The following is a 19,723-nucleotide window of genomic DNA, read 5'->3' as shown; positions in this document are numbered from 1 at the left end:
TCCCATGCAACTCATGAAAAATGAGCTTGTGCATTTCAGCTAAGGTTATAGCCCTAATTAAGCCACTGGTTCAATAGGATTTTTCAAAAAAGAATTAAACGTGGTCTGTTGACCACTTCAGCCTTGTAGTTTGGATCCCTAGCTTCCCTAGCCAACTTTGTACCCTCCTGCTGTATTGCATGCACCTATACTATATATAGAAAGTACAAAATCTGTGGCCCACATTTGGTTATCTCAACACCTGTATTGAATGCATCTGTATGTAAGGGTTTGTGTAGCATTGTATGCTATGATTAGCTTTTGGAATGAGAAAAAAATTAATGAGCGAGAAAAAGATTTTGTTTAATTTTGTATATAGTACTTATTGCATTTTTTACTACTTTGGTTTTTTTAGGGGGAACCTGGGGATCCAGGGTTCAATGGTTTTCAAGTAAGTAGTATTACAGCAAATGTGATAAAGTGTCAATAGTAACTGATATCAGAAGAACATTTATTGATGGTTGGGGTTTTTTTATTTAAAGGGACCTCCGGGTACGCTGGGTATTCAAGGACCTGTTGGTCCCAGAGGAGAGCGAGGAAGACCAGTAAGTATATTTGAAATATGTTCCATAGAAAATGAACCTAACAGAAGAATTAACTCAGCAAGTTCCATTATGTTGGATTGTAACCTAGCAAATGGATAGAAAAAACAGGTTAGAAATAGCAGTAGGTGTCCTTGGACACAAAACCTTTTAAAAACCAATGTGAGACACTGATTCTACAAGGATGAATGTTGCACAAAGAGGTATAGCTTCTTTCACCCTGTATTGCCAGAGGCTTTTGATTTATATTGTATTTCTTTAATCTGCTTGGAAGTGTCTTGCTCTTAAAGATTATTCAATGCTGTCCCGTCTATATCCCCTTACACTGAGTTATCAAAGATATCAGGACCTAAATATGTTATCTCTTCTGTTCGTAAAGGATATGTATATAAGCTCTCCACACTTCCCACGGGAGATTGAATTGATAACATTCTTCATTAGTATTTAGAATACAATTTTATTTTTAAACTATTTTTCAGTCATTTTTTCCAAAATCAACATTTACAGCATTGCAGTTGACCACTGTTGCTGAATAGTTCTTTGGGAAGATTGAGTTCTCTCCAGATACCATTTTCTACATTTCTTTTTACCATGGTTAATAATTTTATGGGTCAGAAGCAGATGTTCAAATTCAATATATTTCATTTTCTTTAGGCTTGCTTTATTTTCCTGTAAGACAACTTTATAGCATTTGCTTTTTTGTTTGTTTTGTCAAAATTCACCTCAGACCTGCTCCATGTCACTGATTTGAGGGGAAAAAAGAATTAATTCAGGGCTTTTTACACACAGCCTCCACAGCTGTTTTCAGGGACAGCACCCTCAAAAAAAAAAAAAAAAAATATTTCTAGGACTAAAGCCACAGCATGCTAAGCCTGTCCAAAGCTAATTTTTGCAGTGGCCTGTTTTATCATCTAGAGTAAGTTGCACCTTGTCTTTCTCCTCTGGTCCTCCTGAAGGGAAATCTCCTCAGTCCTTTCTTTACTTACTCTTCCTCTAGAGTAAACCCACAAAGTTCATGAGCTTCTCACAGGAGCCTAGCCTCCAGTGACTGATATTCCCACTCCTCCGTCTTGGATGTTAGGAGTGCTATGAAGCATGCATTTTCCGAGCCCTGTGACTACATCCCTCTGGTTGCCATCTTGGCAGCATCTCTTCTGAACGCTCTTCCAGAGTGGATGGATCCTGAGCATCTCCAGCTCTTAACAACATACATCCAAATATATTTACTGTCTCTAAACCTGTGACTCGCCTGTGAGTGGGACCTGGGAGCATTTCCCAGGTCTGAGTTTGCATCATTCCTCCTCTCTAAGTCCTAGATCCTGCAGGAAGGCGAGCGTCGCTCCCCGGGTCCCTGCCTGGCCTCCAGGCTGCGGGATGCCCTGCCCAGTGCCTCTGCCCAGTAGATTAGGCAACAGGTCACAGGCTGCTTGACTAACCAAAGCTGATTCAAAAGTAATTGTTTCAGAACAAGCCTGTTGCTCGTGCACACAAAGGTACATAGCAAGGCAGAGATGCTTAACAAGTTCAGGTCTCACCTGAATGTTGCTATCTTCTCCTTGCAGGTTGGGCTTGATTTTGTGTAACCCAGTTACATCCCCTTTGGGGCTCAGTAGATGGACAGTTCCATCTGCAGCGCTCTCTTTTCTATGCCTCTTGTTCACCACCTTCTCCTCTGAACAGCTCATGCTTCTTATTCACCCCACCTTTCCCATGTTTGACAGAGTTTTTAATGTGTAGAGCCCTTTGGAGCCTCTTGACTACCATAGCTGACTGAAGCACGGCAGGTTCTCTCTCCAGTTAATGGCTTTCCTACTGCTCTTCTTGTAAGACTCTAGCAGCTTTTTTTTCCTGTTATAGTTTCATTTCCCACCATCTTCCTTTGATTGCACTCTGTACAATACCAAAGAGGTAATCTGAGGTTCATATGGTAGTTCCACTCCCTTTACAGATGGATGCAGTACCAAGACACCAGTCCAGTGAAGCACTTAGACGTGCTTAACTTTAGGTATGAGCTTAAAATGTTACTAAGTCAGGATCCAAAAGCACAAGTTCTTATTGCTTGAAATAAAAATGGGGTTTCGTTAGGTCTAAACTGGGAGACCGTTATTCTGTTAGGAAAGATTACGATGTGACGTATGAGGGTATTTTTCAGAACAGTAAACACAGCTAATACAGTGAGGATGGCACATTGAATGCTGAGGAATACACTGCCTTCTAAATATATACTTATATTTCAGACATAAAGTAACTGACTTCCTGCATGCATTGATTAGAAAGCAACAAGTAACTTGCTTTCCCCTATTGTGTTTCCCCAGGGACCACCAGGGCCCCCAGGGCCCCTAGGACCACAAGTAAGTCTTTGTGTCAGAGTTGTTCGTGTTGGTTTTGTGTCGCTGAGGTTTATCCAAGACCCACTTGAAGGCAGTAAAATAAAGAACCACAGGCTGCACCAAAGGCTGTGTAGCACAAGACCTTCTGTGTCGGCTGCATACCACGAGAAGTTAATCTTACACTGGGATCGCCTACCCTGAAAAGATTAAACCAGTTCTAGAGCCAGATTTAATTTGCTACTGTAGTCACAGTAGCTTCCCATGAACAGAGAATCCTTGCAGTCTTTACAATATTTGATTATATCTCAGCGGAAAAAATATATGAGTTCATTGTTCCAGCCCACTTAGGTATTTTATTTAACATTCAGTGCTATTAAAAAACTTGCAAAAGAAATGCTTGATCTTTTCATGACATTGCTCAGTGAATGACTCAAAGTCTGTTGTAAGAAGCACTGGTAGCATGAGATTTTAATTAGTTGTCTGAATATTTAGGTCTATAAAAATACTTTTAAATCTATAAAAATACTTTGAGGTAAACCTAGACTATTATATGATTGCAGCTCTTCAGTGGTGTCCTACAGACTTGTAAGCCTGAAAAGGCCTTTAAGCATGTTTAAATTTGAATTTTACATTAGAAAACTGAGTCGTACACTTAGTATATCTTGACCTATTGTTTTTGCAGGGCAACAGGGGCCTTGGCTTCTATGGAGAAAAAGGTGAACAGGTAAAGGAAAACTAATGAATTAATATCACTACCAAAGGACAGGTTGATTCTACTTGCTATTTATAAAGGAACCTATTTTAAATATTCTCTTAATTTGCAAATGTATTATGTAATTATAAGAGAAAAACAAAACAAGTATAGCCCTGAAAGTAATGATAATCTCCATAAGGAACGTCATAGCTGAACTAACTTCTACATGTCTAGGTCTATCTGTGCCCTCGTTTACACCAACAAAGAGGTAATGCTTCTGAAATTTATAGAGCCAGACCACTTTATATAAAGGAATAATCTTTATCGTCATTCTGGAAACATACAGGGCAAGAGCAAGTATTGCTATATGTTAATCCCACACAAAATAAATTTATCTTGCCATCAATTTATTCAGAGGTTTAGAACCATACTCCTAGCAGGGGTGAATCTGCATTGCTCCTTTTGTTGCAGTTCCTTAGACCCTGTGCTGATCAGCAACTTGACAAGGTATTGTACCTGCTAGTAAACGTACCCTTATGCTTTTTCTGCAGGGCCCCCCAGGTCCTCCAGGTCCACCTGGGCTTCCTACAAGAGAACTGATGGGTGTCCCCTCGGACAAACACAAGGTAACTACAGGGTATTTTGCGAAAATACACAAGGAACTAAGAGGTCTGCAGCACCAAAACTAAAATACTGTACAAATGTGCTTTCACATACAGCACTTAGAAGACTTTAGTATATCAAAAGAGAAATCTGCTACTTTCCCATAGCTTGGATCATGAAGTACTTATTGAAACTATGGTGGCTGAAGTCATTCAGAAAGCACTTCTCACAGACTAGAGGTGCCTCAGGCAAACCTGTTCTTTTTGTTTAAGTGTGCAACTGCTGGCCATCACTCACATCTTCTCATTTTACAAGCAGAAATACCTGCTGAGAAATCATTCAATATCTTATTTTTCATAATAGTGAGTGAAATTTTCTTCCTGTAAAAAAAGCATATCTTTAGGGAAGCTGTCTGAATTATTGTGTTTATTTATATAACTTATCTGTACGGTGCAGATATTTGTGTACAAGGCTTGTTCATACATATTGGAGAAACCCTCAACAGCAAGATGCAGTTTATTCTCATCTATTGCTTCTTGCTGGGAGCAGAGGTACTCATAACCTGTACACATATATTCTGTATCAGACACCAACCTCCAGACCAGTAGTTTTTCATCCCAAATTTGAAGTTAGAAAGTTCATGTGGCTCATGCAATTTCTGCAGTAAGATAAGTAAATTGGTATGATACTGAAAGATCTAAAAATGCCTTTGACAATCTGCATTAAGTAACATACATGTTGGGATTTCCATGACTAAGCAGAGATGTCCGCATATGAGCTACTTATCTGGAGAGCCTTTATATTCAGTGGAGATATCATCAATATAGTGAGCAGACTTTAGGCTATGATTTTTCTCATCCTAACAGGAACTCTTACTTTTGATCAGACAATGCATAGATAATCAGTAGGTAAAAATGGGAGAATGTGCATTTATTTGTAGGCGTTACTCAGGCACTCACCACCCAGATGTCTCATGAACACGCCTGGAAACAACCTGAGGTGTTCACATTCCTAGAAACCTTTTCAGAAAAATTATCAAATATTTTTTTAAAAAACAACTTTAAAAACTTCTTATGAAAACATGCGTTTCATATGACAAGCATATGAATAAAGAACAGCACAAGAGTGGTGTTTTTTCTCTTGATAAGCATTTGTCACTTTGTGTTGTACAAAAGTTACTGAGATGTAAATGGGAATGCCTAACATATCTGAATACTTTTTCTTTATTGTTAGGGTGAAAGAGGAGAACCTGGACAAAAAGGGGAAGCTGGAATTCCAGTAAGTCAAGCGGAGAAGAACAAAGACAACTAATAATATTGGAGTTCATACTGGTACATTCTTCAGTGAAATGATGCAGTATAGATATGGAGCAACATAAGCAGAGACACCAGTTCTGATGCATTAGAAAAACTGAACAACATGATGTGTAATAACTCCACAGTACAATCAGTTGTTCTCTCACTGGTTTAACGAAATAAGATTTTTCCCTTACACACTTTTTAATTTTAGCTTTAACTATTAATAAATCTCTTCACTGCTGGTGATCTGCTGATCTATGTTTAAAAATTCCACTAAATTTCATGAACTAAGTATATACGGAAATTTTCTCAATCCTTTTCAGCCTACTCTCCAGCACATACAGACTTTTGCTCTCACTGGTCATTAAGTCTGTTGAGTAATCCCATGTGTTGCTGTATCATTTAGAGTTGTCAACCAGGCTTGACTGAATGTGGTTTAGTTAACTCACAGGCAACCTCTAGACTGTCTAAATAGCTTTGCCATTGAGTGGTTCCTTTTTACTTCCCAGAGTGGTTTAAAATACAGTCTTTACCAATTAGGGATGCCTCACTGAGCATTTTACAGAGCTTTATTTTCTCAGATGGTCTGGTCAGCTTCTCCACAAGGTTATGGGAGAAGGTTGCAGTGTGAGCCCTGATGCCCTCCGTGTGCAGTTGCTAGCCAGTTCTTCAGCTGTTGGTCAGATTTTACACGTGTAGGATTTGGTTGACTACATTAGGAAAACTGTAGATTTGTGCTGATGTAGCAAAAGGGGATATGTGTTTCTCCCTTTTTTTTTTTTCTTCATAATAGGATGGATAGCAGCATGCCTGTGTTTGCCAAATAGTTCTCTGAAGCTACAATTTGGGCATAAGCTGAGTTGCTTAATTGGTTGTATAGCTGAACAATTGCTTTGGCTCTTCTTCAGAGTTGCTGCCACAGAAGAAATAAAGGAGGAGATGATAGGAGGGAAACCCTGTCCTCTCCCCAATGGCCCACTCCTGCTATTGTAATGAAGCAAGCATGTTACACTTAATTTTAAGGATGACAGTTCTTTCACATGCAGCTATTATTAGACCCTCCATGCATTACAATGATGTTTTCTTCCTGTTTAGCTTCCATAAAACAGTGTTACAATTTTTTTGCACATAATGAAGAAATATGTTGACCTGACTTGTAATGTTTCCTAGGGTGTACTTCTCTATGCTCCTGAAAAAGGTGAAGAAGGGGTAATGGGCTTCCCAGGACAAAGGGTGAGTCACTCATCAAAAATCCACCCAGCTGAATGTGCAAATCCAAGCTGAGAGTTTGCCTTCAGGAACAAAACACAGATTAACAAACTATAGAAATGATAGTTCGTCAGCCCGCCGGGTTGTGGCCAGCTCTGAACTGCCTGACATAGGAAAGCAAAAAGGCCGTTTTGAAATGACAGTGGGAGGAGGGCCCCGTGGGACTCGCAGGTATGCCTGTACCATCACTGGGGAGCCTTGTGCATCTCCTACCTAAAGCAGTGCTCACTAACCACAGCTACTGTCCTGGTCCTCAGCACAGGCTGTATTGCACCGTTTCCATCTTAGCACTCTTCAGACCATGGTTAACAAACAGGAGTTTGGCTCCGGCTACTTGTGACCCCAGGAAAAAAGCTAATCCAAATACTGCTACCTTGTAGAATCTATGGATGCCTTTTCTGGGGCAGTGTTTCTAAAGTGCTTAAACAGAGTGAGACCAGTACTCAGCATACACTTTAAAAAAATCTGATCCATCTTTAAAATCTTCATGGTCAATTTACAATGTATTGATTAAGAGATAAATGCCAGATTAGATTTCAGACCTGTTTGTACAATACATGAATCTCATTGAAAAAGTATCTGAACTCTGACTGTTAGTGTTAGAGTTTCAAGCTGTCACATTTATTCTATCTAAGAAATAATAATGGTTCTTAACCATTAGGATGTTAGGATGTCACTTTATTTTGCTAATTTTATTGTGCCTTCATAGGGACTGCCTGGCATCAATGGTTTTCCAGGACTCAGTGGAGAAAGAGTGAGTATTTCATACAAGACTGCTGTTTTTGACACATATGTAGACAATCTGTCTGAAAAGTAAACTGTAGAGGACAAATTCTGCCTGTAATTACACCAGCTGTAGTCTAACAAATAGCATCTAGATTCATCCATCATTGTAATTCTGGGTCAGTTATTTTTCTCATCAGCGAGGAAAAAAAAATAGCCCTATAATTAGTCTGTTTTGCTTAAAACATAAGCATGTTTTAAGAGCACTACAGGGAGGTGTCGTTTTCATTGTTCCCATTACTGTGACCATGATTTCTGTAATTTTCTTCCTATGTGCAGAAACTTACTTTTTTGAATAGCTTTCTGCAGATGCGGTTGAGCTGTATGGTTATCTTGAATATCACAAAAGAAGAAAGGGAAACTGATAAATATTCCAGTTAAATCTCTGTCCCCATGGAAAAACACCCAAATATTTAAAATAGCATTCTGTCAGACAGAGAAGAGCTCATGCTTTCTGTTCAGTCTCAGAAAAAGGCTTCTTCAGTCAGCATTAGAAATCACTTCTGTGAGGTATTCAAACAGCTGTGGGATGCATGACTCCATCCTTAGTTGTTTAAGGATTTGTCCTGCCATGAAGGCATAACAATAATAACATGAAACACATGGGACATGAAATTATATAGAATATGAAAAATAACATTTGCACAGCTCTTCGGTCTGATCACAAAACCTGGTGGTGTGAAAGGGAATATGTTATCAGTAATACGTACGTGGAGAGGCTGACGCAAAACCCATTAAAGCCCACTGATTGACCTTAACGTGGGTTCATGCTCCAGTCAGAAATGGTCAGTGGCTTCCCCTTCTCGAGGGTGGATCTCGGCAACCATTTTAGTGGAAGGTGCGTTGGTTTGGATGGAGTATCATTGTATAACGTGTGTATGAGAGGGGACAGCTACTCGATGCGCTGCTCACAACGACCTTCTTTTTGTTGATTTTCGAGTGATTTGATTCTTAAGAAAGAAAGAAGAATGGCTGAGTCCTGCCTGCACACAGATGAAGTTGCAGTTAATTAGGAAGCTGCCGGCTTCACTTTTAGACCACCAGCTCCACCTAGTGTAAAGAGGTTTTACACCTGATACTCAAGAGGCTTCTTTTCTGATGGTGTGATGTACAGTTGCCATTACGGAAAGGTCTCTGAAGTGTTCGGTCCAGTTTGTGGCGTCTTGCTGAGAGCTGTGGTATTTGTAGCGCTTCAAAACTGTGGAAGTGACTTAGAGAGCTGGTTATTAACATTCAAGTTCTGTGTAGGAGGTGTTCCCGCTGTCAAACTCGGGACATGCTGAATTTTTAAAAAGCTGGCTAATAATCTAACTAGTGTGAATTATACAAACCTACTGGTTTTGGTGAAACTGTGTTAATTGGTATTGGTTGATGATCTGGCCACTGTTTTTTTACTAAAAGCTCTCCTTTTTAACGCTAGTCTTTTTCCAGAGTAACATTTTCTATAGAGAACAAAAGTTGTCAAAGAGCTGAGCAAAGCACACAGAAGAGATCATCTCTTCTGTATCCGCATCACTGAAATCTGCACTTTGCTCTGTGCACCCCCAGCAGCTGAAATACGCTGTCATATGGTAGGATATACCGAGTTTTACCACACGTGTTTTAATCCACATGCTTTGTATTTCAGACCTTTTAAAAGAACTAAGTGGGCAGGACCTTAAATATTATAACATTTGCTGGGTAGGGATGGAAAATTTTCTCTGGGATACGGCATGCCCGGGGGTGGGAGAGTTGGATGAAGGTGCCTTCAGGGCTGGTCCCGAGCTCTCCTTGCTCAGCCGGAGAACGCCTCTCTGGCCAAACAGGCTCCAGCCGCCTGGAAAACAGCAAAAAGGACCTGCGCACTTCGGTGCTATTTCGCTGCTCGCATTCCAGTGAAAATATATCCACTCGTAACGATTCAGACTCGTTTAGTCTTCTTGCAGCAGGCTGGTGTGTTCTGGCTGCCTGGCCCACGTGTCTCAGGGTCAGCGGGCACGGAGGGGATCCCGTGTCTCGCTCCCATCCCGCAGCCTCCGTGGGATGGTGCGAGGGTAGGTGCTCCTTCGTCGCCTGCGCTGCTGCCAGGGCCGACAGCCTGCGCCACAGCGGACCCCTCTGGCCTTTGACGGCCGTTAGGCTTGGTCCGAAAGATGGAACATCAAAACACGAGGAGAATTAATGGTATTGCCCGAATTACTACACCCCAGAGAGACAAAATGCTCAGCTCTGTTGTGTAGTTTTTACGCTAACATCAGAGGAAGCCAGCTGCTACAGACCAAATAATTTTATTCTCTCTCTGATAAAGGAAAAGTCAATCATTTTTATGTGTATTACAGGGTTTTCCAGGATTTGATGGTCCACCGGGCGGCTACGGTCCTAGGGGAGGCAAGGTACTGCTTTACTTTTGTTTGCTAGAAGCAATAAACCAGATGTCATTTTGCTTTCTTTTCTTTTCTGTCATGTAATAACAATTGTGTTTGTTGTCATTGTAGAACTGGTTATGTGGTTTGTTAACTTGAAATCTCTGAGATTTCTTAAAAGTCACATCAGTGCTTTTGAAAGTCTGTTTATTTGTGTTTCATGGGCATACCTTTCCATTTTAAAAGAAATCCTCTAGAATAATGTGCTTAGATGTGATACTTCAACTTCTGTTAACAGGGGGAGCCAGGCGAGATCGGTCCTCCAGGACCAGTTTCCTATTTTCCTTCCAGCGTCCCAAGGAAAGGTACGTCTTCCTTGCTTAGATTGCTTATCTTAGCTGCGTTTTACTACCATCTACATAGATCAAAAGCATGAAATTCTGAGAATTCAGCTCCTCAAAAAACTGTTGTTTGCTAAACTGTTCCAGAAGATATAATTGCCTTCCGAGAGAGTGCCCTAATCACCTTTTTGGAGGCAGGTGGTTTCTTTGTCTCTTCTGCTGAAGCTGGATTGCTATACAAAAGGCATCCATGCATTCCTGTGTCCACAGAGAAGAAACAAGCAAAAAAGTGCGTGGCTTCATTGTCCAGTGAAAGGAGGAATGGAAGAGTGTCTTCTGCGTCCTGTTTCAGGGACCCTGGATAAAGTGCAGCAATGGCAGCACAGCAGAGACCATTCTTATAATCTAATATTCAGAAAGAAAAAAAGAAACCCAAACACTTTTAAAAAGCCTTGAGGAATAGAAGAGGATTTTTTTTTTCCCCTTTTTAAATTGACAAATTTCCTTTTGATCTTTTCACTAGGCTCATAGCACCCACTGTCAGCTCTCCTGCAGAGCTGTGGTGGCTCTGGCTGCCCAGACTAGAAACACATAGAAGGTGATATCAGTTTGCCAAGGCCAAAACTCTTCCAGGGAAGGTGCCAGCAAACAGCAAGGGTGATCACATGCTGTTGCCCCAGCCTGTGTCCTCGTTCGGTTGAGTTTACTGGTCTCGTTGATAGCCAGAGAGTCTAGCAATGAATGGTTCCCTTCCAGAGAAAGGGAGCAAGACGCCCAAAACGTTGTTCAAATCACCCCGAATACCCTGCCGGGCTCGTAGGAGCAGGAGAGACTGTGTAGAGAGAGGAGGAGGCCGGCGGAGGGCTGGACGCACCATATGTCCTCCAGTACCATTGACCTTTGACAAGAGCACGATCCTTTCTGCAGGCAATAGCAGATGCTTTTGGTACTGGGGAGCAGAGGAAAGCTCACATATCATACCTCTGTTATAACGGCAGCTTCTTGTAGGGAAAGGAGGGGCTCTCCCCAGAGAGCTGGTCTTCTGTGCTTCCCAGGAGCAATGTAGCTCTAGCGGCATATTAGTAAGAGCTGAGAGAGATGCTCCTTCCTCCTGGGCTTGGTGGCTCCACGCCATTCCTGTCACAGGCCATGCTCAGCTCCCAGGTATTTGGGCTTTACAGAAATCTCTCAGATATATTCCTTTATTCAGGCTGAGGCAGCATGAGGTTACAGGTTTTTGCATTTCTAAAGCTACCTTTAAGAAATGATGGTAAATTCTAATATTCTGAAGCCCTTGAAGTTCCTAATTTTTACTTTCTAAGAATTGAGCAATCTGCAGTGTATCACGAGTCGGTACTTAAGGATCACAAACAGCATCACGCTAACATGTGTTCTGTGGAACCGGGGATGTCTTTCAGGTGCAAGAGGCGATCCAGGCTTTCCAGGTGTTTCTGGACTGCAGGGAGACCCAGGAGAGGAGGGAGATCGTGGGCTGCCTGGTCCTCCTGGGTTCTCTGATGGTAATATCCCAGCAACACATGTTCCAACAGCTTAACTTTATAGCGATTTTTAACTCGTAACAGGGTCAGGGTGGGGGAGATACATGTGTGGACCATGGAATATGCAGCGCAGAGTGGTAGATAACTAACTGCGGGGGCAAAAACTGAGGGGAGCATTTTCCTTCGGCCTCGATGGGGCTCTGGCAAAGCAACTGAAGTGGAGATGATGACAGAGCCTTGCTTCAGTAACTGCTATTGATTTGCTCAAGTGAAAAGTTCAGTTACCTTTTTTGCTCTATGCTAAATATCTCCATTTTCCTTGCACGTTAGATGCAGTTGTGTGAACTTTCCCTTCTGCTACATTACAGCTCTTTGAGCAGCGCTTTTAAGAAATTGGTCTGACCTTCTTCCCTGGTTCTGTTTCAGCGGATGGGGATAAGCCAGGCTTACCTGGAGAAATGGGACCGAAAGGCAAAAAAGGTGAAGTAGGATCTCCCGCTTATCAGGTGGGCCCGCCTGGTTTTCCGGGTAAGGACGGCACACCAGGACTCCGTGGCCCACCTGGTCCTGCTGGATCCCCTGGTAAGTGCATGAAGAGAGATGATGAGAAGTCACAGGAACGTCTTTGCTTATTTTAAAGATAGCCGTTGGCAAGGCAAAGTGAGAAAGTAGGTTGAGGGAATGAAATGAAATGGGTGGCAGGGAGGACACACAGGGGAGAAGTGTTGTATGGTCATCAGTAAAGGACAGGTTTCCGTGGTTTTTAGACATTCTGGCAACATCGGAAAGAAAAGAAGGTCTGTTTTGGGCAGGGGGAGGGATATGAGTGTCAAGGAGTGCCTGAGAAAGCTGGATTTCTTCCTTAGCCTGGAAAAGAGAAAGCTAAGGGGAATCTTACTGCTATCTTCCCCTACCTCTTGGGAGGTCATAGGGAAAATGGAACCAGATGCTTCACTAAGGAGCACAGCAACAGGGCAAGAAGCAATGGCTACAAGATGCAACAGAGGAAGTTCTGCTTAGGTATTAGGAAAACCTTTTTCACCATGAGGGTGGTCAGGCACTGGAACAGGTTGCCCAGAGAGGTTGTAGACTCTCCATCTTTGGAGATATTCAGTACTCAGCTGGACAAGGCTGTGAGCAACTTGCCGTAACTTTGAGGTTGGCCCTGCTCTGAGCGGAGCGTTGGACCGGGTGGCCTCCAGAGGCCACTTCTGACTGGTGCTGTGCTGTGCCCCTGTGAAAAGCACCAGGCTGCGGTGCGAGAGCAGGACTGGAGAAAAGGATGTGCAGGAGATGATCCAGAGCAGGCAGTCTGTGGTACCGCGAAGTACGTTGTGCTGACGGAGAGGAGCAAAGGAATTTGGGGTGAGAGAGAGCAAAGAATGGCAAGGATCATCTGCCACAGCAGAGGGAAGTTACTGAGAACGGGTGTGGGAAGCTGTGAGAAGAGGGAGAGAGGAAGAGAGCGCGGGGTGGATAACAACAGGCTGGGTTAGACAGTAAATGACATTAGGGGAAACAAAAGGGCAGATGCAGCGCAGCTCAAAAGAACAGGGAGGAAAGAGAAGAAAAGGAAATCTTCGGTAGATTAATTTCTGTTTTTATTTAATTAAACTTCTAGGTTCTCTCTTTGGATTAAAAGGACGGGAGGGCATGCCAGGTAGATTTGGCGTGCAGGGTTTCCCTGGGCCAAGAGGACCAAAAGGACCTAAAGGTAGGTTATAACTGATAACTTGATAGATGATCTGATGTTATGCATTGTGTAAAGCTCCCATTGTATTCTGTCTGAGTTTATTGAACTATGACATGCTTGGGGACCGATGAATTTGATCTGGGGCTAACACAACAAGGAAACATTGTGTTAGTTTCTTGTAAGAAAAAAAAAAAAAAGTAGTACTTTTCTGAAGTATTTGAGAAACTACTCAAGTATTCTCGAGTCTGTATACAAAATGGATACAGCTGAATGTCTATTTGTTGTGACAGAGCATTCTTTTTTCTCTTTCCAATCCTTTTCTTAGGTGAAGAAGGGGATTGCAGTAAATGCCTTGTGGGTGATGAAATGAGAAGGGGCTCTACTGGCCCCCCCGGCCCTCCTGGCTTTCCAGGAACCCCTGGCCAGCCTGGGAGGAAAGGAGAACCTGGTGATCAAGGACCACATGGTAATCCTGGCTACCCTGGAGCAAAAGTGAGATGCTTGTTTCTTTATTGCATAGTTTTATATGCCTACTAGAAAAAAAACCCAAGCTATTCTCCATGGAAAAACAATGAAAAGTATGGTTTCTTTTCTTCTGTGCCACTTCAATAACTTTCAGATTGCTATCTAGAAAATACTGAAAGCCAAAAATTGCTAGGATGGAGGTGAAAATAGGATGTTTGGGGAAGAGCGAAAGATTTCCACATAATCCAAAGTCCATTTAAACAAAGCTCGCTCAGCAGAACCCTTTCAAGCAGCTGTAGTACTGAGTATGATCTGACAATCTAGAAGGGTAACAATTCCAGTAGTAACTTAAGGTTGTTGCTAATAAGATGCGTATGTCAAACTGATGAAATGTAACTTTCTTGTTTATAATACATTAAGTCTTCCTGAAAACCACCATTCAATAACCCCAAGAAATGGACTTTGCTTGTAATTGCTTGCTTGTTATTTACACTTAAAGGTGCTGTACTATGGGGTATGCCAACTGCATCACGGTTCCTCACAGTCAGAACTGACTTCAGGAAGTCACATCTCTCAAGATTTTAGGATAGAATTTTTGTAAAGCTGACCCAAAACTGATTCTGTTTATGCAAAGATGCCAGAGCAAACATAATGTTTTCAGTTAGTGCTTTAGGCTCTTCTGAACATCAAAAAACCAAACTCGCTCACAGCTAGCTTAAGTTTGGGAATTTGTTAGAATTAAAATAAAATTAACTTTGATTTGATTGTGGCTGTCAAAAAAAAGCAGAAAAAATAGATCAGATTTTTGCTGAAAATTCAAAATACTTCTATGAAAAGTTCTAATTTCTAGAAGTCATGAAAAAGTTGACAGATATTTTCAAAAAGTTCAGTGTTGAAACTTCAGTTAAAATTTTGCAAGTTCTGCAAAGTTTTTTGCCTTTGAAATGACAAATTTCAATATCTTCATACCAAAATTTAAATTACTGTAGAACAGATGGTAGTATAGACATATACAGACATACCATAGCATAGCAAAATATCACTCAGCAGCAAAGGCCTGACTTTATCTCAGCCTTTGGTCTGCAACAAATTCAAAGTAAAACAATTTAGCTTAAATATTCTTGGTCCATATACTTAGGCAGAAGTGACTCCATAATTCTTTGAGCACATTCAAAAAGTTACATATACGGACAGTAAATATACTTAATCGAGATCAGATCTGTATCATTTTAATGAAAATAAATTTTTACCCCAAGCAAAGGGTATATTTTTCTGTGGAGAAAGAGGAATTAGAAACAGCTGTAAAAGATTTTGAAAACACCTATGTGCTAAATTGCATTATACATGACATTTAAACCTTGAAAACAAAAAAATAGCAATGTGAACGTCATACTATTAATGCAGTATTACTGCTAAAAATCTCTGCAGTTATATAGTCAGTGAAATAATTCAGCATTATATTAAATTCCTGAGATTTCTTTTGGCCTGCAAAAAGCAATGACCAAAAGAAACATCTTTACCGTGGTGTATAGATGTGGCTTCAGTGACCATTAAAATGCGGTTTGCAAATATGGCCCGGGTAAAGCAGGATCCTTATACTCAAATCTGATCTTCTCCTTTAGACTTACAGAAGTGCAAACCTGTATTGAGATGACCTGCAGCTGAGATACAGTTTCCACACGTGCTTTTCACCCAAGAAAATCTTGGAGAATGTCAGTGCAATGCAATGATGCAAAAGACAGCCTTTTAAGTAACATGTGGCACAGGAGTATTTTAAACAAAAAATAAACGCATCACGGGTACATCCCTTTCATTCAGTGCCTGCCCTGGAATTCAGTAAGAGGGGGCTAGGGAAAACCGAACATGCGTGGCTTTTATTTTAGTGAGCATGAATGTAATTGTTCAGAACTAAAGCTAACTGGCATAAAATAGTCAACGGTAAATGAGTCTGTAACCTCTGGGCCTTGGCGCCTGCCACGGGTTTGGTCCTGTGACTTCTAGAAAGGCTCTTGGCCAGCAGGAGCAATACCACTTTCAGATGGGCTGCTCAGGAGGACTCTGCATTACGCCGAGGGATCAGGAATGCCGGAGACTGGTCTTTAGCTTCACCGCGGTTTGCCTTTGCAAGAGAGGAAATCTCCCTCCCTGAAGATCTCCAAAGCGGGACTAGGCAAGGTCCTGAGCACCCCGCTGCAGCTCCAAGTGCTGGGTTGGACCACGGACCTCGCGCTCTCCCTTCTGACCAAAGCCTTTCCCACAGGTCCATGTCCGGGGCATGTCACCTCATCGCTCCGTGCCCGAGTTCTCGTCTCTGGTACATGAGGACGGTGTTACTTTTCAGCCCCACAGCGGTGGTGTGAATCTCAATCCAGTGCCAGCTATGAGGTTGTCTCTTGTAGCGGTGGCAGGAGGACTTGCAGGTCAATACAACCCTGAGTTCTGTTTCCATGGTGCCAAAGAGTCGCTCACAGCGTTTTCTTTAGTGGCTAACGCTGAGTAATTTACCGTGTTTTCTCCAGTGCAGTTCTGCAGCTGCAGTCGTCTGCAGGACTCTAGCTCCTGGTAAGCCACAGCTCTGCCAGTGCCATCCTCATGTAGAAGCTCCCCTTCCATGCCACATAGACCTTGGTCCTAGTTAGAGCGTATTAATAAAGATTCAGGCACAAGAATGGGATTACTGAAGTGGAAATCATTCACAGAAAGTAACAGGAAGGCAGTAAAATTTAAGGAGACTTTTTTTTTTTTAAGCAAGACAGTGGAAATGCATATCTTGATACTTATTTCTTAAGTGGTTCTGTTTCTTTTTTTTCTTCAATGTATGTAACACCAGGGATTTTCGGGTCAAGATGGATTTCCTGGACCAAAAGGAGAAAAGGGAGATTCTTTACACATAACTACCAAAGGTAGAGTAAAAATTCATACCACGTGTGTTTTGCTATTATTTTTTGCTATTATATGAGACACTGGTCTCACAATGAAAGGTCTTCTTTAGGCACCAAAGGAATCCGAGGAGATCCCGGGCTGCCTGGTATCAGAGGTGAAGACGGTTTCCCAGGCAGAGATGGATTAGATGGTTTACCAGGACAGCCTGGCCTGCCGGTAAGTAGCAAATATAGCTAAATCATTTCCACCACACTCAACCACTAATGCATTTAATTCTGAGGAGTTATGATCACCAGACTATCCTTCTCTCACAGATAATGATGCACAACTAGACTGGCTTTGCTGGTATTGATATATTAAATATCAGGTTTACTCTCAGGGTTTTTAGAACAGACTTTCACTTTTATTTCCATTTTATTTAAACAATTAAGTAGTAGCTAACCCATTTAGGCCAGCTTGTTATTACTGGTTAGTTTGTGATAATTAGTGGTTTATTAGTGACTCCTCCTAGCATTGTCTCAGAGAGATTCTGTGTGACTGAACTTCAACAGCTTTGTTACGACTGAGTTAAAGAAAAGCAAAATTTTCTACAATTTTACGACCTCAAAACGTAGCTTATGTCATCATATATATGCTTGATAGCACCTCACCTAACTAACTGTAGCCATCTAGAAGTTAGACAAGTAGTTTTAGTTTGTTTTCTAAGCTCCTTCTGTAAGCAAAAGAAAAAGTTAAATACCTTGCAAGAGGCATTCATATTGTCCATCATAAATGCTGTTTTGGACCACTGGGATGCTCTTGCGTCATATTTGAAGATGGGCCAGAGCCGTATCATTCAATCTGGACCACAGTGCTTTTTACTACCAGTAAAGATGGTACTTTATATTACTTCTGAGGATGGAAACGTTTTGTAGTGATGATCATAAGATGTTGATTCAGTGGTGTAGAAATATCACTAGAGGAACAGACAAAGAAAAAACTCTGCCCATTTGGGCGCAATTTTATGTCAGCTTTTCTCAAGGTCTCAGAAGTAAATGCCACACCAGAATACCTCTAGCGATGCATGTGGCTTCCCCAAAACCCACTCGCAGCTTTTCAGAAAGGGCAATAAGCCTCTCCACAGCAGTGATTCGATTTGCCCGCGCGCCATTCACGGGCCAGCGTTTTTAGGGGAACGCTCCCTCTAAGAGTGCTTCTGCCGTGCCTTTTCTGCCATGAGGTCTAAATTAAAGTCAGATTATTTCAAATATGTTTTATTTGCAATGTTGATTTAAAGAGCTGGGATGCGACACCTGAGGAATTGCTGCCCGTAAGACGTTATTCATGAGAGTAGTTCCACTGTCTGGGTTCTGTTTGTTTCTCAGCAAAGCCGGGAGTGACCGCCTCTCTTCCCTTCCCGCAGGGTGACAGTATCAGAGGTTTGCCCGGCGATCCTGGTTATCCAGGTGAATTAGGCCCCAAGGGCTTTCCAGGAGAAGCCGGCCCGCCGGGTGAAGGATTTGCTGGTCCAAAAGGGTACCGGGGTTCTCCGGGTGACCGCGGACAGGACGGAGCCCAGGGACCGCCAGGTCTGCCCGGCCCGCCAGGAGAGCCTGGCCAACTTGGTAAGAGACGTCGCTGTCTTACAGCAAAGCCGTGGGGATCGTTACTGAATTGTGTGCAGCATCTGTACAACGCACTGTGGAAAAGGCAGCGTTTGGGGGGGGCTGTGTGGGTAAAAAGGGATTGCTTGTATTAGTCGTGCAGAAATCTTAAAGGAGGACACACATCAGAAGTCCCAGTAGTTTCATGTCGGGTATTGAAATAGCATGAATGAATGTCAGTGCCAGCAGGTAACACCTTTCAGGTTTCAAGCAGCTGGAGGCAATGGAGCAATGTCCTGCCATTGCAGTACTCACAGGTGGTTTTCTCGGGTCTTCCCCATCCAACATAAACTTTTAATTGACCAGAGGAAATCATGTGTCCATCCTTCAGAGCTCTTCATAGATCTCTGCAGCTTTCCGAGTCCCTGCCAGTATAAGAATGCCAGGGCTACGTTCACAAGAGCTCAGGCTCAGAGTTTTATTGCTCGACATCGAGATGCCTGGCAGAATATTCCAGCCAGAGCAGGCACCTGCCAGCCCTACGGAGCGCATGGGGGACAGCCTCCGGACTCTGACAGGGCTAGGTTTCAGGCCTGGATTTAAGTAATATACGGATAGAGAGTTCCAGTATGTTATAGCAAATGGTTTGTGTTGTCTGTATGCATAATACATAAGAGAATACATTATCTGGTGTTGTAATAGACATTTTGGTTAGAATTAAGAGCATTTTACAATTTTTCTCTTTTAAATAATAACTGTCTTTTCCCATTCTTTGCTCGTAGACTGTGGGCAGGTCACTGAAGACTTTTCTAGAGGAGATGGAACCGAGCCAATATGGTCAGGTACTGTACCTACAAATGGCTTGAATATATTTTAATATTTCGTCTTATGCTGCTCTTATGGCTTGATACTTTCTTTCTGATGACTGCTTTGGATGCTCTCGATTGTAAACTGTTTGAACTTCAGGTCACAAATAACCATGCATATACTGTACATAGCTCAAAAGTAATTTGATCAAATTGAACATTCTAAAATTACTGCACTTTTAGCTTTGCAATTCAGAAATTCTTTATTTCATTGCTCCTGCGTGTTTATTGTGACAAAATAATGATTACCATGCAATCTATAACAACAGTCCCAGAAATTAGGTGCCCAAGAAAATTCAAGCAACTTCTTTTAAAGAAGAACTTTGAAGATTTTCAGTGCAACTTGACATACAAAGGAAAAAACCCTTCATTTGTACCAAAATTTGACTTGATTGCTTCAGGGGTATAAACTGCCCACAGGGAAACAAAGTGTTTTTCTTATTCTGAAAAATACAGTCATCAATGAGGTTGGACTACCCTTCCCATGCCGGTC

At 42.0% G+C, this 19,723-nt stretch overlaps 1 protein-coding gene across 2 annotated transcripts in view; it reads left to right on the top strand.

The window, feature by feature from the left end:
- The window catches only part of COL4A2 (collagen type IV alpha 2 chain), a 145,295-nt gene that overhangs the window by 96,236 nt on the left and 29,336 nt on the right, over positions 1 to 19,723 (top strand). For both annotated transcript variants that reach the window (XM_052773592.1, XM_052773593.1), the window contains exons 9-26: positions 395 to 430; positions 522 to 584; positions 2,897 to 2,932; positions 3,594 to 3,635; positions 4,157 to 4,231; positions 5,442 to 5,486; positions 6,677 to 6,739; positions 7,485 to 7,529; positions 9,877 to 9,930; positions 10,199 to 10,265; positions 11,660 to 11,761; positions 12,167 to 12,322; positions 13,362 to 13,454; positions 13,759 to 13,925; positions 16,729 to 16,801; positions 16,891 to 16,997; positions 18,184 to 18,385; positions 19,147 to 19,206. In XM_052773592.1, coding sequence (XP_052629552.1) covers positions 395 to 430; positions 522 to 584; positions 2,897 to 2,932; positions 3,594 to 3,635; positions 4,157 to 4,231; positions 5,442 to 5,486; positions 6,677 to 6,739; positions 7,485 to 7,529; positions 9,877 to 9,930; positions 10,199 to 10,265; positions 11,660 to 11,761; positions 12,167 to 12,322; positions 13,362 to 13,454; positions 13,759 to 13,925; positions 16,729 to 16,801; positions 16,891 to 16,997; positions 18,184 to 18,385; positions 19,147 to 19,206 — 1,486 coding nt within the window. The remainder of the gene's footprint in view (positions 1 to 394; positions 431 to 521; positions 585 to 2,896; positions 2,933 to 3,593; positions 3,636 to 4,156; positions 4,232 to 5,441; positions 5,487 to 6,676; positions 6,740 to 7,484; positions 7,530 to 9,876; positions 9,931 to 10,198; positions 10,266 to 11,659; positions 11,762 to 12,166; positions 12,323 to 13,361; positions 13,455 to 13,758; positions 13,926 to 16,728; positions 16,802 to 16,890; positions 16,998 to 18,183; positions 18,386 to 19,146; positions 19,207 to 19,723) is intronic.

Source organism: Harpia harpyja, chromosome 22 (assembly GCF_026419915.1).
Source record: "Harpia harpyja isolate bHarHar1 chromosome 22, bHarHar1 primary haplotype, whole genome shotgun sequence".
NCBI lineage: Eukaryota > Metazoa > Chordata > Aves > Accipitriformes > Accipitridae > Harpia > Harpia harpyja.
This window is presented reverse-complemented; position numbering and strand designations above follow the sequence as displayed.